Source organism: Ptiloglossa arizonensis, chromosome 1, assembly GCF_051014685.1.
Source record: "Ptiloglossa arizonensis isolate GNS036 chromosome 1, iyPtiAriz1_principal, whole genome shotgun sequence".
NCBI classification, from domain to species: Eukaryota; Metazoa; Arthropoda; class Insecta; order Hymenoptera; family Colletidae; genus Ptiloglossa; species Ptiloglossa arizonensis.
Window position 1 is genome coordinate 20032180 of NC_135048.1, and position 17370 is coordinate 20049549.

The window sequence follows — 17370 nt, forward strand, 5'->3', positions numbered from 1 at the left end:
TCTGTTTCAGCACCAAAAAAAAAATAGGAAAAGTCTAATTCGGCGTTACTTTGAAACGACCTTGAAGCAATCGAAAGTCAAAGGAAACAGGAAAATTGTTGAAAAACACAAGAATCAAGTTCTCCGTTACGTGACTTGCTTATCTACACGATTCACTACGAAATTTCATTTTCAGCTCTTACACACTGTTGTAGCCTGTTATTATCGTCTAACGTGATCGTGGTTCGCCTCATTATGCATTAATAGCGAGGAGACAGCTGAACGATACGTTCCCAAATCGATGGATGGGGCGTGGTGTGCCCAATAAATTGACCAGCGAGGTCACCGGACTTAACACCACTAGAATATTTTTACGAGGATACTGGAAAAGTATTGTTTAGCTCGTTTCGGAAAAGTGCCTTGAATTAGACTTCTCTCTGATCTTTCACGGCGTCGAAATAAAAATACAACTTCGGAAAATAAATAGAGCGTAAAGTACATCGGCTACGATCTCGAAATATTAAATAAAAAATTGTTCCTTTTGCGATATCGCATTCCATACGAAAGATGATTCTTGTTCAATTAAGGGTTTATTTTCTGCGCAGAAAATCCACGTTTCGTGTTTTAATTTCGCATTCGAATGTTCGAGAAATGTTTACGATTACCGACACTGTAATCGATGTTCAATTTCGTTCGAAATTGAAAATCTAGATAGAAATTTAACCTCGTTGTTTCCAGTGATCGTTAAAAATCGACGAGTATTCATAAGGCGACACATAGTTTAACTTCATTGAAAACGAACGAGCACCGACTTAATCGAGACGCTTTCTCCATTCGTTTTATCGCTCCCTCTGGACGTCGTCTAATAATTAATCAAGACCGAGGTAAGAAAAAAAAACACGATCTCGTTTCGTCCCCTTTGATCACTGGAAGCAGCGGTACGTCTCGAAAAGTTCTCGGCCAGGTGCATAGAATCGTAAGTTTAGTTCAATTAAAAGAAGTTAGTTCGATATGTACGTGACACGGATAAGTTAATTAAGATTTTATAAAAAAGTTCCGAGCTCTTCGAATTTAAATACTGCATCCATCGATATTAATCTTTTTACTGCAGAATTTACATTCAACGGTTAATTTAATAATCTTGAACGTCGTTTTCTCTTTTATCCTTGAATTAAAATTATTTACACTCAAACGATCTTCTCTGGAAACTATTTAGGTAGAAGGTAACCATTCGTCTTCCGATGTTCGAAATTTCTCGATCGAGCCAAGATCGCGAGATTTGCAAAGAGAGAAGAAGTCGATCGTTGTACGGAATAGTGCATCCATCGATGTTAATCTCTGCATCGCAGAATCTGCGCGCAACGATCAATTTAATAATTCGAGACGCGGTTTTCTCATCCTTGAATTAAAGCTGTTTACACGGAAAATAATTTTCTTTGAAAACTGGAGTCGATTGGTTTAATCTCGGAGGTTTATATGCACGCGATTCGTGATAGCGAACGCGTTAGTAGTGTTTGTCGACGGTAAACATCGGGAATTAAAAGTGGGATAATGCGTTCACCTGTTCGTAACGAATTGCGTAACGAGTCCAGGAACGTATTGTTAATTCGACGTTGAACGAGCGGGCTTAACGTTTTGAAATTTTTCTGCACCGTTTAGAGACGCATGCCACCGCCAATGTACAAACGAGAAACGAGATTCAAAGGGCAGAAAAGGGTCTCGGTCGGACGTACCTCGAGGAGCAACGAGTCACAGGAGTACAGATCAAAGGAACGCGCGGTACAGAAAGAAGACTCCACGAGGGATGAAAGTTACGATGATTCACCGAACGCTGTTAAATTCGACACGAATTTCAACAACGGGTCCACAGATCCCACGGTACCGGACATACAGATGAACGACGACTTACAAGAACGAGCTGAGAGTCTGGTACGAAACGATGATCACAATTGGGATTGGTCCCCCGGTCGAGATCATTTGCATTTTCATGTCCGCCTGCCACGAATGCGTACGCATTCTCTCGTCCGAGAGAAATCGAAACGTATCAATTGCGTATCAACTTCTGCCAATACCTATTCCCACTCATTGTATTCGTTATTCTCGACTAATTTGTTCCTCGATTCTTTCAATCCTAACGTCACTTTGTCGAAAGCAGTATTAATCATTTCGATCGTTCTTGTAAGTTCACAACCATCGACGTTCAAACATAACGTTCACGTTACACTGCCACGTTTCCACTTGCAGGATTCATCGAAGAGCGCGGACGAGAGCACGAGGTTAACGTTAAAAAAAAAAACCGACGGCCCTTCGAAGAGGACACTACTGATGGAGGAGAAGGGGACCAGGCCGATACTGCCTAAATCCGAGAGGGCGCAGTACAAACCCTTCTCCTGCGACCTCTGCACCCTGGCCTTCACGAGAGCTTCTCATTTAGCTAGACACAGGAGAGTTCACACCGGCGAGAGGCCGTTCGCCTGCAGCATTTGTCCCAGGATGTTCGCCAGGCAGGACAAGTTGAAGCAGCACTTGGACTCGCACCTGCAATGGCCGAAGAGGAAGAGTAGCCTGTCGAGCACCAGTAGCCAATCGACGACCGCTTCACCTGGCAAAGGGAAGAGGGGCAGACCACGGAAGGTTAGATAAATTTCTTACCACGTCGCAGTCCCTTCGAGCGAGTACTGTCACTTTCGCTTGATCGTCGTTCGCTTAAGTGGTATTCTAATCTCGACAGGAGGGACACACGAGGAAGTGTTCGGAGATTTTTTAACACGAAAACTATTCACGACGTTACTCCGAAACTTTGCACGGTCGTTTGTTGTATTTTGCATATCTCGTTTAAGTTGCGTAACTTTTTTTCCGTAAGAAAATATATATAATAATTTGAAAGATACAGGCTGCGCAATTATTGTAAGAAAAAGATACTTTATTCGTGTTCAGATATTTGTAATAGTTTTTCGGAAGAAACGAAAAGCAGAGTGCGTATCGCTCTTTAAGAAGATTCGAACATTTGAATCGGATCGTGTCACTGTACGTATGTAATGCGAGGCTCGTTCGCTGTTCGTCTATCTCTCTCGCTCCCGATGTATCCCGTTCGCTTTGACGATTTACGCGCGGATGGGTCTTTGATCGAGATAGAATACCTCATCTACTCCGCTTTCGAGGTGTGGTCTCGATTTTGTGTCTTGAGGAGCAGAAACTACTGTCACTCAATCGGAGAGTCGTGTGTGATTCATCGATACTGATAGTTCTTGTACCTGTGTACAGTACCAAAAATTGTGACAAGTACTCGTAGAATGTAAAAATTAAAAAATCGTACAGTCCGATACAAGCATGTGTCTAAATGTAATTATTAATATTTTAAGCGGTTTCGTCTCGCGCTCGAGTCCCTTTTACCAGTAATTGGAAGAACATAATATCATTCTACGAGAAAATGTTCTTCCAATTGTTACCGAAGGGCATTCAATCGCGAGAACAATGAAAAAACTGGTCACGTTGGAGTGTTTGACAATTTTTAAATAATTTTCCAATTTTTTCTTTCCGTTCGTTTTAATTTACAAGAATTGAATCATCGAGATGATAATTTACGTGTTTTCGACAGGTGAACTTAGAACAATCAGCTATGGAGGAAATATTGAAATTCGGTGAGTTCAGTTCGCTGCTGAACAAATCTCATTCCGCGAATTCAACGGATAAAAGTGACGACTTCACGGTCGACGATAAGGAAGAGAAAGTCGAAGTTCGAAAAAAAGAGGAACAGAGGGACGACGATAAAGAAAAGGACACGGACACAGACACGGACAAGGATAAGGATCATTACGGTGGTCAGAGCGGAAACGGCGAGGAAGATACGGTTTAATCAATTATCTTCGATTCTCTTCTGCAACCTCAGAAGAGGTGTTTCTCTATGAACGAGAGGATCCACCGTAACTCATATTTAGAGAGTGCGTGGAAATGTCGAATTTTCTTCGATCGATGACGCGATCCAGGTACTTTTTTCCGATTTTTTCCGATACAACAGGTGAAACTTTTCGTCGGCAGAGAGGAATAAATGTATCGTTTCAAATTTTCTTCGCGAAATGTTATAAAATTTGGATATTTTCGTGGACTAGGAATTGATCAACCTCGGTATATTAATTGCTTCGTAATTTTTTTGGGCATTTAATTATCGATTCGTTGACATTTATCATTTCGGATCGAATATTTGTTTGTTTTTTCTTTTTTTTGATAATGGGTGTATCAATTCGTAAAACTTTAATCGATTCTGAAATTCTTGAAAAATTTATAACACGACTGTCCGTAAACATGTGGTAGAAATATTTTTGCTATCGACAACGCTGACTAAAATCTACTGTTTCGGAATGGGGTGCTGCATACGATGAACGTATGAACGCGTAACTATACAAGGTGGGACGTAAGTCGTGTCGCAATTGAAACGATTTCTTGTGAAGATCGGATCAAGAACATGGAAAAAAGTTCATTTACGCGAGGCTTTGTATTTGAAAGAATTTCATACGAAATTGCGTTCTGTTTGTGTTTGCAAAACTGACGACGTGTGTGAAAATAATGCAATTTTTTTCTGTACCGTATTCGCGTATTTAAGAATTTAACAATTTGCAATTTTATTATCCGTATGTTTGCATATGGAAGAACAGAAGCTACGGTACGAATTGATTTTCAAATCTATTTTCCACGATTGATTAGACAAAATGTTGTACGATTTATTATCACAATAACTGAATAGGATCTGGGAATCGAGTATATATTACCAAAGGTAGCAATGGAAAGCTAATATGTCTGTCGATTGGTAAACACAAACAGAGAAGTGAGAATTTACAGAGAGATTACGATTTTTGAAACTCGATCTCTTCGAAAACATATCTCGTGTGAAGTAGAACTGGGATTACTTGTCAAGGTTTTCCATATTCGAATATTCGAACACTTCGGATGTAACGAACGTAATTGGAGTACTATTCGAATACTTGTAAATACTCGAGTATTCGGAAATATTCGAATAGTGCTACGTGAATTCTTACTCTTCGTGTTTTAAAATATTCGAATAATGATATCCGGTGAATGAAATATTCCAAGTATGTTCGTAACATTCGGATACCGTAATGCTAATACCGAACTATTCAAGTAGTCCTACCCTCGGTTTGAAGTACGTTCATATCACTTGTGACGTTTCCTTATTCACGAGGAATTGAGTGTACCACGATTTATGCTCCATTCTGCAGAGTTATTGCGAAACAGCTTTCACTAGAACTTCAAATCTTATTTAATTTTCGTATATAGTTCGTTGCTATGTCACGTAAGAGTAACCAAACTGACGAGTCTTACGGATACGATACTAGGACGTTTATTCGGATCAACGATTCACTGTCCAAAAGAGTGTCGTTGTTGCGCGTACTGGGTCGTTCACGATGTTCAAGGGGTTTGAAACAGAAGTGAACTTTATAAATAAATGAAACAAAATAAATTTTTATACGTCTTAGCGCATCGAATGGAAATGTTTGCGGAAACGAATCAAATTATTCGGTGGTGCCAAAGTGATTCAGTTGTAAAAATAATTGCTTATCGAAAGTGAGTCCCTTTTATCAACAATCACGATAAAACAGAGGTACTATGGTTCTTTCGCTTTTGGTTCGAGCCCCTCGTTTCGCGTCATCTCGACCTGATCGGAGATGCAGAACAACTTTCTAATTAATTTTATCACAATTCTGGTATTTATTTATTTATTGAGGTTCGAGGCATCCTTGTTGTAGATTCGACGCGAATTCGTTCGAAAGAGTACCTGAGGCACCCATGTTATTACGTATTAACTAAGTAATTGAGGGTGAAGACAGGCCATATAGGAAAATGATAAGAGTCCGAGACGACTGTTTAGCGTACTGATAAATCGAAGTATACGACCATTCACGATGTCGTACGGGCGAAATTTATGTCGGATGATAAGATTAGGAAAAGGAACTTTACGTTGAAAACTCGACCAAATTACTTTAGCTTGAAGACTGTGGTATGGTTTGCATTGTGAAACTACTCGACTGACCAAAGCTTAAATTATGGACCTCTTCCGCGTAAAATTGTTTGCGCAGCGGTTAATATAGGATGAATATTAATGCAAATTTATACTTTGTTGGTACATGCGTCGGTTGTTTTAACCGATACTGTTATTTCCTGTATCTAAATCTACTTAAACAACTTTGCAGTACTGCGAGTACAGTAGAACCTGCATTGTCCGAATTTAAAAACGAGACACGATTATTTGTGCACAAGAATGTTTCTACAACAGAACGTTCGCTATTTTCCACGATCTCGTTTTATTTCAGGTAAACTGATACGAATATATGAGCGACAAAGGTGTTGAGAAGGTAATACATATGGAAGAAATACGTATACGAATAATACGTAAGAATCGTCGTTTTATTACGTACTGAAAAATCTTTTTTTAAAATTTACGAGGCTCGTATCTTTTCGACCGCCAAGTTGCATAAATTTTTCATCGTCGGTGCTACGAAGATTTAAAAGTCTTTAGAATATTCGAACGATCGTTAAAATCATTGTACTATCTGAACGATTTTAAATATTTTTGCAATATTTAAAAGATTCAGAAATCTTTCGAACATTTACTGAAATTGAAATGAAGATATTTTTAATGCTAGTAGCCATAACTGGTGTGACACCATATGTTGCGTTATCAACAGCGTTGGTACTACGCGTTTCCGCTATGACCCCATTATTATACATACTATAGTAGCCAAAAATATTAGGTAGCTACAAAAGTTCATTTCACAAAATTGTTTCCGTAGACGTAAAACTAGAAGTCCATTTTTAAAAATAATACCTCTACATGATAAAGTTTGCCGTAGGATTCTTTCCAATTTGTCTAGTCTCTTGGTCATACAAACATTTAAAAAACACTATTAACCCGTTAAGTACCAAATTATTGTTTTTTTCTTTTTTCCAAAATTAATATTTTTTTTTGGAAACGTGTTGTATAAATATGACATTGTCATCTACCAGAATAACGAATAACGAATATAATTTTTTTATTTATGCGTAGTATGTTATAAAATAAATTACAAACGAATTAAAGTGCATTTAATTCAAGTTTCAAATTTATGTCTTACAAATTACGTAATATTAATTTTAATAACAAGAAAATACGTTAAAAATGTTATTCCAAGAGTCCCCCAAGATAGAATACTGGTACTTAACAGATTTAAAGTCAATCTGATACTGCAGAAAATTCACAAATTGTATTTTTCATCGTTTGTGACAATGTGCAGTTTTTTCAGACTTTATCGTAAGTAAACGATATAAAAAATACTTTGAAAGTTATTGTCACGCGACAAACTAGACATTTGGTAAAAGTCGTATAGTTTTTACATACACGTGTACGCTTAATCTATATTAATTTTAAACATTTTCTTCGTTGTCAATACTTGGTTCATTTCAGTAAGCTATACGCCCAATAAGAAATCAATGGACCCAGAACTTGCGCAGAAAATGGTAGAAAATGTTATAAAAATAAGATGTTCGTTTCAACAACATTTTTACAGTTAGTTGTACCGTAAAACAATTGTTACCATTAGAAGTAAGAAACAAAAATACTAGAGACACCAAATTTCGTAATGCCATATTTTAATTTCTTGTTAAAAATGTTACGTTGCACGTCCCGTGCTAATTATATAAGTTATCATTAATGTAGGATTAATTTCGATCTTCACGGAAGAATACACAGTGTTCGTATAACAAAGATTCGGACAATGGCGACTCTACTGTATTCGAAAGCAAATTTCCTCGAGTTCGAATTACTTCTGTTAGCTAGTTGACAAAGCGTTTGTATTTTTAACGAGCGAGTTTAAACGTGGACCTAATTAAATATTCGAATTACGTGTACGCCTAAATGATGTTGAACGTCCGACGATTTTTATCGGATCGAGTAGCAGGTGTCTACGTTTCTCCCTTAAATTTCTACGTAAGACGTAGGACAGTCATAACATTAAAACTAATTTCACGTTGCACTATGTCACGTTTGTTACTACGAAACTCGTGCACGACGATGCACGACAGTGCAAACTATACCTGCGTGTAAAGCGGCTCAACGATCCTCGGAGCCGAGAAAAGAAATGTAGCTTCGAATATTTTGTTATACACGCGATCGAAATACGTCAAGTACAAATGTCCAAATATTAGAGTATACGTGTGCGTAAGTGTGCGTGTCTGCCGTATAAAAACGAAAGAATTCAGCATACGTGTGTATCGCGTTCGAGGGCTGGCGTCCAGGTGAACGAATGTTGTTGATACCGTTTCCTTTCGTTCTTTTTTTTTTTTCTTTCTTCACGAACAGCTTCTTGAACGATATCTGATCGACTAACGCTCTCGATGTTCTTGTTTTTGCGATTATATAAGTAGCCCTAATTATCCATTCGAACGAAATGAAATAATTCGATGCTCGATGTACGTAACAACGCGTCTTCTACGTTACGATTCTCACGATCGTCGTTTATACATTTTTATTCGCGGTCACGTCGAACGATTCTATTTTCCAGAATTGATTCTCAGTTTTGATCGCGTTCGCGGAAAATGAGTGCACAAAAATTTTAATTTTCGCTCTCTTGGGAATTTAACCAAAAAAAGAAGAAGAAAAAAAAGAAAATAAAGAAACTATCCGAACTTTCAAGAGTAAACTCGGACCAAGATACCACGAGAATCAATTCCACTGACAATGAGTCGGCCGGTTGGAAGTTTTATGTTCTATCGAATTATTCATTTTGATTACGTTCACGAGCCAGTTTTGTTTTTTGGTTTCTAGAATAATGTAAGCGTATATCACGGTAGCGGCCAGCGCTACCCGAATCGTGTTTTTTCTGTAACATTGTTGTTGTTGTTGTACAAACTATATTTTGTTTCGTTAAGTTCTTGTTGCTCGACCTATACAGCGTTACATTATAAACTTCCGTTATGGCGATGTGCAATTTTTTCAATGATACGACGATTTGGTCTGCCACGGCAAGCTGCGAGTGAATTTCGTGCAATCTTTTAGAGCGTCCAAGAAAAGGTCGCATGCGAGTCTTCATATCTCTCATAGTGTACATTGTGTAGCCTGTGTAAATAAACTGTAAAGTCAATGTCTTTTTTAATTGGCACCTTTTCTTGTTATTCTTCGCAACGAAGCTGAACGCATAATTTTATACTTGTACACCGAGAAGTAAAAATACAATTACTGTACACGTGCGATGCGATACGAAATTCTTCGACACCCCGTTATATCAGTGGAAGATAAGATTTAAAATGGGACCCACCGGTTTGAAAATATTTCCAGTACTTTTTCCTTAACACGCAGCAAGATTGTATCATTTTTAACGAAGTTGAACGATTACTATACAGAGTGGTACCACGATTACTTAAAATATCATCTCGAAGATAAAGTCAACGAGATAATATATTTTTTGGTATCGGGAGTAATATTTACTTTATATTTACCTATTCAATGTTTTCATCCTATTTGCAAGCTCTCTTTAGGAGCGTATTATTATAAAAACTGGTAACGATTATTTAAATTGCATTTATTTTTCTTTAAATAATTTTTCTTTAAATTTTCTCGTTGTTTTTCACTTTGTTACAATCACTTTGCTCGCAGAGAGTACACGGATGACTCGAGCCCAGAGTGTGATAAAAAATGTCGATTCTTGCAACAAAAATGAACACCTCGTCCGAATACATGGAAACGAGGAGACCCTGATTATGGTGTCTTATAACCGAGCAATACTCAGCTCGTGTTATTGCTCATAAAAGTCAATCGCTATTCTTTACCGTGTGCACGATACACTTTTATGCATATCTCCGATTGTTAATTTACCTTTTACGTAAGTCTTGCTTGTTTGGTCGTCGAGAGCTCCGATGCAAATAATAAATACCGTTTGTGTTTTCAGCCATTGAGCATTTATTAGATATAATATTTCGATCTCGATGGTGGGTTCTCTTCGGTAAATATATTTAGTTATATTCTTTTTTTTTTTTTATCGCCTATATATTACAATGGTAACAATAATAATAGAGAGATAATGTTTCAGATATACTTACAATTAAGTTGCGTAAAATCGAATATTTGCCAGGGCAGTGGTTCTTAACCTTTTTAAGCTGATGGCAGTTTTGGAAAAGATTGTTAATCTTTTTGGGCCGACGGTGCAGTTTGCGGATAAAAATACCTCGCACAGCTATCAATTGAGAATAATTATGGTGAGAATCGGAAAGAATGTGAATCGAGTGCACCATCAAAACGACGAAGTGGTTAAGAATCACTGTGCTAGGTGAATGGGAACTGAAACATTTCAGCGTTGAGGGAAGAAGTCGGTAAGTAAAGAATATGAAAATCAGCAGCACTAATGGGTTCTTCTTTTCTTCCACGTTAATCGCAGTTATCGTTATATTCATCGACATTATATGTTACATTATACATTATATCTTTACAAATTACATATACATTACATCTTTACAAATTAGGTTTCGCTTATACACAGACTTTTTCAGGTGTCGGGTGGGAAATGTAACGGATTTCTCTTCTCCGTTCAGGGTAACCATAATACCTCTCTTTCATCGCAGTTTACGTAACGCTAAAACGTATCTTACAATTAGCTTGGACACTTCCGATGCCGGTAGCAAAGAATCGCGATCAAAGGATCGTCCGAGATCGAAATCGGCCTCGAGAGATGTCGTCGATTACAAAGTCAATCATTGAACGCGATCTCTCGTTGAACCGGTATATGTTTCTTGACGTAGTTTCGAAGTGTTTTTTTTTTTTTTTTTTTCTTTTTTCTTTATTCCACTAACATTAACTCGAGTTACACAGCGACATCGAAAGCATTGTTTCTTTTCTTCCACTTCTTCGTTTCTGCTATTTATTGCAATTTACATAGTTACACCACAGAAGGAACAACGCGATAACTTTAACAACCGTTCTAGTTGACAAAAGAATAGATTGCAACGACTCTCTAGCGGATAGGAGCTTACTTTTATCTGAATTCGTGATGGTTTCTCAAAGTCCTCCTCAATTTATTATTATCGTCTATACTTTACTTACATCGATCGTATCGTTTTTATGGAAGAATCGATGAAACTTACAATTGTCCAAACCGTTATCATTTTCTCTGCAAAATCGTTTCGTGCCGGAGCCGAGACTACTCGAATATTTCAGTTATTCGGATGCTACGAATAAATTTCGAATCTGTTCGATACTCGAGTGTCGTTATTCGAATATTATTATTCAAATAAGAAAGTATTCGTATACTTGTTCCAGGGGCTGGAACTACTTAATTCAGAGTTCGTATCGCATTATTCGAATGCACGTCTACTAAAAAAATCCAGATACTTGTACAAAGTATTCGAATACTCGAGTATTCGTCGAATATTTGAATCGTCGAGATATTCAAAAATACGAATACAGAAATATTCGACAAGTAGTCCCATTCCACACACGAAGTTTCTATTATACGGTGCAAGCCAAAATTCGCAGTACGACTGGGATCGGGTTGATTTTTCGTGTAAAAATTAGTCGAAAATATGTACTAACATTTTTTCATAAATGTTAAGCGTGGTTTCGTTTTCAAGAAAATTCATTTCAAAAACTGATCGGGTACGTGTGCGTGTGAATACGATTTGACCAATCGCGACTTTGGCCCGCGCTGTACACTGGAAACAGATTCTTTTATTTTTAAAAATATCGTTCCATTGGAGTGTATTGTTTCTGCGGTTAATCGTTCGTGTATAAACCAAGACTGAAACTATTCGATTGTTTTATAACTGTTCGTATGCTTGAAATATCGTTATTCAAATATTTCGGTACTCGAGTAGCATTCTTATGGTATTTGAATAGTCAAGTATTCGAATTATCTTCGTCGAATATTTGTATCGCTGAAGCGTTCGAGTATTCGAATACAGAATAATTCGACGAATAATCACCGCCCTGAATAATACAAACGTACACTATAACGACTATTTTCTTCTGTATTACGAGTCCGATATTTGAATACTTCGTACGGTTGAACTTTCGAATTTACTAGTTCCTTTATTCAAAGTTTCTCATCGATTCGACCAACTGTCCTTTAGCGTTAAGTCTATCCTAAGTGTCTTAAGCAACAGCTTGGCTACATTCGATTAACGCTTCTCTACTATGAAACTACATCGAACCTGCGCGTGAACGCAAGAAGCATTCGTGTCGCAAGTTACTTCTACATCTCGAGGCAGACTCGATCTAGACGATCCCCAACACTGACTTTTCTTCCGATTTTCCTTCGTCGCATTTACGTTCCCAGGATCCTGTAAAATGTTCAAATGGTAATTATTCGCCGCGTAACGAACTTATAAATTTTTGTTTTTTCTTAAAAATGTCATCCATTTATTCATACGTGATCGCACCACCGTTCGAAAGTGTTCGACCTCCTGTTATATACATATACATTGAACAAAAGAGCGAAAGTTCACTTATTGTATTCTAAGGAGGTAATAATATAAGTAATTTTTTTACGAACGTAAACACGTTTAAAAAATATATATATACGTAAGTTTGATGACACGACTGGCGTATATTTCGCTAAAGAAAAATCAATTTTTGTTGCATCGGACGCGTAACGAAACATTGAACACTTTCGAACGATGGTCCGTGTCTTTTTAAAAGTTTCACGAACGTACGAATTGTATGTCTCGTCATCGAGCGTGAGTCTTGTATCCCGAATGAAAATTCGTCGAAGGAAAATAGAAAAACAATCTTACCGTCGTATCGATTGACTTCAACCGAGCCACCTTGATTACAGGTGACGTATTTACGTGCGTCGGTTAGTTACATATTCAACAATGATGGTATATACGATAAATACCTTAGACACGAACAGCGATATTTGTTGGCCATGATCGGTCGCCTATTGTATCGATGACCACAGTGAGAACGTAAACTTCTAAAATGATGTCGAGTAGTCGGTATGTAAATTGATTCGCGATGCAGTGATCGCCCCTTCGGTCATTGCTCTTGATCTATACATGTTTGCAAGCTCGACAGCCTCGGTACGAATAATGTTGAACATTGCGAGAATCTAGCGTGTATTTTAACATGATACATGATTGCTATTTATCATTATTTAACAATTAACCCCTCCGTGTAGCAATTTTGTCACGTATGTATAATAACCGTTTAATTGTCCAATGTTTTCCTACGCATCTGCGCAGTAGCATAACCAGAGGAAGGCCTGTGCAAGAATTAAACAAATTTTGTATACATTTATAAAAACATTCGAATCGATGCTTCGAATATATTAAAAAAAAAAAAAGAAAACAAAAGAAAATTGAACGTGGAACAATGAAAAGGTAATTTCTATGTTTCTTTGCAAATATAGGAGAGAAACAAATTTTGCCATCTCTGTATGAAAATTCTGGCTACGCCATTGCATCTGTGCGATCTTCGAGATATTAGAAGAACGATTATGTGAAAAGAGAAAAAGAAAATTCATCCTACGGTGTCATTCAACGTAAGTGTATATACTTATGGGATAATGTGCAAACAGCGCGCCTTTGATTTCAACGATCGCGCGTAAATAATAATAATAAGAACGATTCTCTTAGATCGGTTCATATAAAAATACAAAGTTGCCACACACAGGAGCGTCTAACAACTTTTCGCGACAGACGCATCGTTATTTTTAAATAACGCGCGGAATTTTCAGTGATCGAAACGAAAGCTTCCCACAACGGATTGTTCTGGCGATGACGAACCGTGAGCTCCTCGAATTATTAGTAACGAGAAAATATCTTAGATTTTATCTTATTGTCGTATAAAATGCGCGTTCTTTATGACGTAGTTTCCAATTTAATTTTACGCTCCAATCATATAATAAAATGCTTTACGTGCTCGTTACTTATCGATACTTTGTGCGATACAACGATTTCTTAGTCTTTGTGTACTTTCAACTGTCGCATGCCTCCTCCATGTTTCCCCTAGTTTACATCATCGTGAACTATACGTGTAAATTATAACGTTTAAAAAACAATTCGGTAAATCGGGATTGAATTGCATCGTTTACTTTCAGTTTGAACATTGTTTCCGGAGTTTGTTCGTTCGGTTGTGTGTTAAAAAAAAAAGAAAAAAAAAAAAAAAAAACACAGAAAATCAAATATTCGTTTTGTAATCGTTGCGAGAACGGAGAACGAAGAAGTACAAAGTTGCGATCGATGCGAATTGTTGTAATTGAAAAATATCGAATCCAGCGAAAAGTCATTATAAAAGTCAAAAGAGTTCGTTTGCGTAGAAAATGGGCGTTGATACGAATAAATTTTCATTTCCGAAGCAATCCTTGTACCCTTGATTTATATTATTGTTGTCGGTACAGTAATTCCCGTTTTCGAGTGACTGGATCGTGATCGTCGATTCACTTGAAAGCGGGGTAGGTAGCGATTATTCTCGAACCGAGTTTAACAAGGATCGCGTGTCGACGAATCGTTCGTACTACGTGAACGTAAACAGTTGGAGGGGAGAGATGGTTCCGTTGCTTAAATCCGATATAAAAGCTGTCACTTCAAAGCGGGGATTACTATACGCCGACAGATTATACGACGATTCCGTCAAAATCATTTCGCAGGTTCTTTCGGTTTGTATTCGACGTACAGTATTTAACCCTTTAATCGGAAATATTGCTTGTAAATAACATGGATTCACACTAATGTTTCGCAGTCTGTTAATCGAGACGCGTACTTTCAGTATTTGCTTTCAGTCCTCCTGTATCTTTGGTACAGAATGTTACGGGAATTCTTTTAATTTGATTTAGTAGCATATAAAAGCACACGCTTGGAACGTTACGATTCATTCGACACGATGTCGTGCAAGTGTAACGAGTCAATATCGGCCGTCAATTGCATCACTTCTTATGCTTTTTGATATTCATTTTATTTGTACGCCACCATGATATCTTGAAGCAACTGTTATGCCTTTGGACAGTTGCCAAGTAAAGGGTTAAGTAACGCTATCGATAGAGTGTATAATTGATAATTGCAATTCTTACTCGGTACGTACTGTGATATGATTTCATTCGTCCACACAGATTCATGTATGATTCACGCATGCGCAAGAGACGTTGCTCGAAGATGAAAGTATAACGTAACTCGTCGTCGGTGCTCACCACAGGTGATCAGGGCAGGGACAAGTCGAATAATTTTATATCCGAATATTTGAGAGGGTATTCGAGTACTACAAATGAAGTTCGAATATTTGAATATTCGAATGCTACAAACGAAGTTCGAATATTTGGGTATTCGAATGCTACAAATGAAGTTCGAATATTCGAGTATTCGAATGCTACAAATGAAGTTCGAATATTCGAGTATTCGAACGCTACAAATGAAGTTCGAATATTCGAGTATTCGAATGCTACGAATGAAATGTAAACAATTTGGGAATTCGAATGTTATTATTTGAACGAGGTTGTTTCCATTTATTTGTTATTGGATCGAAACTATTCGATTTATAGTCCACATTGTACGATTCAAATATTACGAATATCCAGATACTTGATCGGTGTACAGCACCGACAACTATTTATTTACAATTACGTTAAAAAGCTCCGTATGTTAGTGATAGAAATTTCGTAACAAATGAATTTAGAAACATTTATCTAATCGTGTCTTGGAAACAAATCTACACCAAACTGGTGTCTTTGACGACGAAACTCGTAAAATAATATATTGACGCGATCAAAAGATGACAGTACCTAAAAAAAAAACCCTTGTCTTTTTTCATTCTTGTTTGTCATAGTAAAATTAATAAAATGGCACGTATAGTTGAACCATTTATCGCAACGCACTGGACGTCACAATTGTATACAAGAATTCCTTCTCCTCTGATAGTTAATTGTTTTCTAAGAAACAACCGGAATAATTGATCTTGAGGAATAATAAATTATAGACTGTGTAGTAGATATAAATAATATCTAATTTACGATTTCATCGATGCGATCATCGGGATGATAACTTCATTGGCTAATAGGTACGATCCTTATCGTCTTCTCTTGACAGACATCTTGGTGTAACTCTTACGAAAGTAAATCGTTTTCATAACGACTAACTGAACTAGGAAAAGTCTTAGGACTTGCAGTCTTAACTAGGAAAAGTTGCTTTTTATTTCGGTACACGGTGCGTGTAAAATTATTTTCAATTTAAGAAATAACAAAGACACCATATTTTCTGACCTTCTAACTCCCTTTATTTTATTCAAGCTTCGATTTTTTGTTTACAGCTGCCCATTGATCATCAATATCTTTTTATTACCCTCGTTAGAAAATTACTCACCCAAAACTACAGAAATTTCAAAGAACCGTCTAATAAAAAATAATTTTACAATCACGATTTCGTTTCAAGATTAAAAAATCTGTACGTTGTTTTTTATTTCGTTACACGGTGCGTGTAAAATTATTTTTCTAACCTTCTCCCTCCCTTTATTTCACTCGACCTTCGATTTTTCACTTCCGGCTGTCCTTCGATCGTCAATATATTTTTATTACATCCATTCGAAATTAGTCACCCAATGCTGCAGAAATGTCAGGAACCGTCTAACGGTAAATAATTTTACAATCACGATTTTGTTCCAAGAACGTACAATAAAATTGCTAGATCGTACATGAAATTCCAAGAACGTACATGAAAACGTGCTTTTCATTCGTTCGGCGATTATCGAATGCACGGTTTCAAACACGTTCGCCGTGAACTCGTTCGAATGGTTCGATAAGTAAATGAGACCAGACCAGGCTGGAACAAGGGAAATAAATTAATACGAATTCAATTGCTTTATTTTGCTCCTACGTCGTATTTCCCGTAATTGTATCCAGCCTCGTTCGACTATATCTGCAAGATATCTGCTAAAATATCTGCAAGTCCTAAGACTTTTCCCAATTAAGACTGCAAGTCCTAAGACTTTTCCCAATTAAGACTGCAAGTCCTAAGACTTTTCCTAGTTCAGACTGCAAGTCCTAAGACTTTTCCCAATTAAGACTGCAAGTCCTAAGACTTTTCCTAGTTCAGACTGCAAGTCCTAAGAATTTTCCCAATTAAGACTGCAAGTCCTAAGAATTTTCCCAATTGAGAATGCAAGTTTCGCGAATTTTCCCAATTAAGACCGCAAGTCCTGTGAATTTTCCAGATTAAGGCCGCAAGTCCCGAGAATCTCTACACTTACGATCGCAAGTCTTACGAATATCGATATTTAAGGCTGCAAGTCCTAGGAATTTCTTCATTTAGGATGGAAAATTCACAGGACTTGCGGTCTTAATTGGGAAAATTCTTAGGACTTGCAGTCTTAACTAGGAAAAGTCTTAGGACTTGCAGTCTTAATTGGGAAAAGTCTTAGGACTTGCA

The 17370-nt window shown here is 37.2% G+C and overlaps 2 protein-coding genes across 5 annotated transcripts in view; one reads left to right on the forward strand and one right to left on the reverse strand.

Annotated features, from left to right (window-relative positions):
* LOC143153149 (uncharacterized) overlaps nucleotides 1-9126 on the forward strand; it is a 27238-nt gene extending 18112 nt beyond the window's left edge. For 3 of the 4 annotated variants that reach the window (XM_076324046.1, XM_076324036.1, XM_076324053.1), the window contains 3 exons: nucleotides 1639-1908; nucleotides 2224-2613; nucleotides 3578-9126. In XM_076324046.1, the coding sequence (XP_076180161.1) occupies nucleotides 1639-1908; nucleotides 2224-2613; nucleotides 3578-3835 (918 nt within the window). In that variant the 3' untranslated portion in view covers nucleotides 3836-9126. The remainder of the gene's footprint in view (nucleotides 1-1638; nucleotides 1909-2223; nucleotides 2614-3577) is intronic. The other variant, XM_076324063.1, reaches the window with a different exon arrangement.
* A 613-nt stretch (nucleotides 9127-9739) lies between these two features.
* LOC143153167 (uncharacterized) lies at nucleotides 9740-17217 on the reverse strand. Its single transcript, XM_076324075.1, has 2 exons — nucleotides 12855-17217; nucleotides 9740-12297 (listed from the first exon to the last, which is right to left on the reverse strand). The coding sequence occupies exon 2, from the start codon at nucleotides 10420-10422 to the stop codon at nucleotides 10009-10011; it is 414 nt and encodes a 137-aa protein (XP_076180190.1). The 5' UTR covers nucleotides 10423-12297; nucleotides 12855-17217; the 3' UTR covers nucleotides 9740-10008.
* Nucleotides 17218-17370: the final 153 nt, after the last annotated feature.

What these genes read in the sequence shown, in the direction of transcription:
- LOC143153167 (XM_076324075.1), bottom strand. Translation starts at nt 10,422, where the DNA reads ATGTCGATGAATATAACGATAACTGCGATTAACGTGGAAGAAAAGAAG.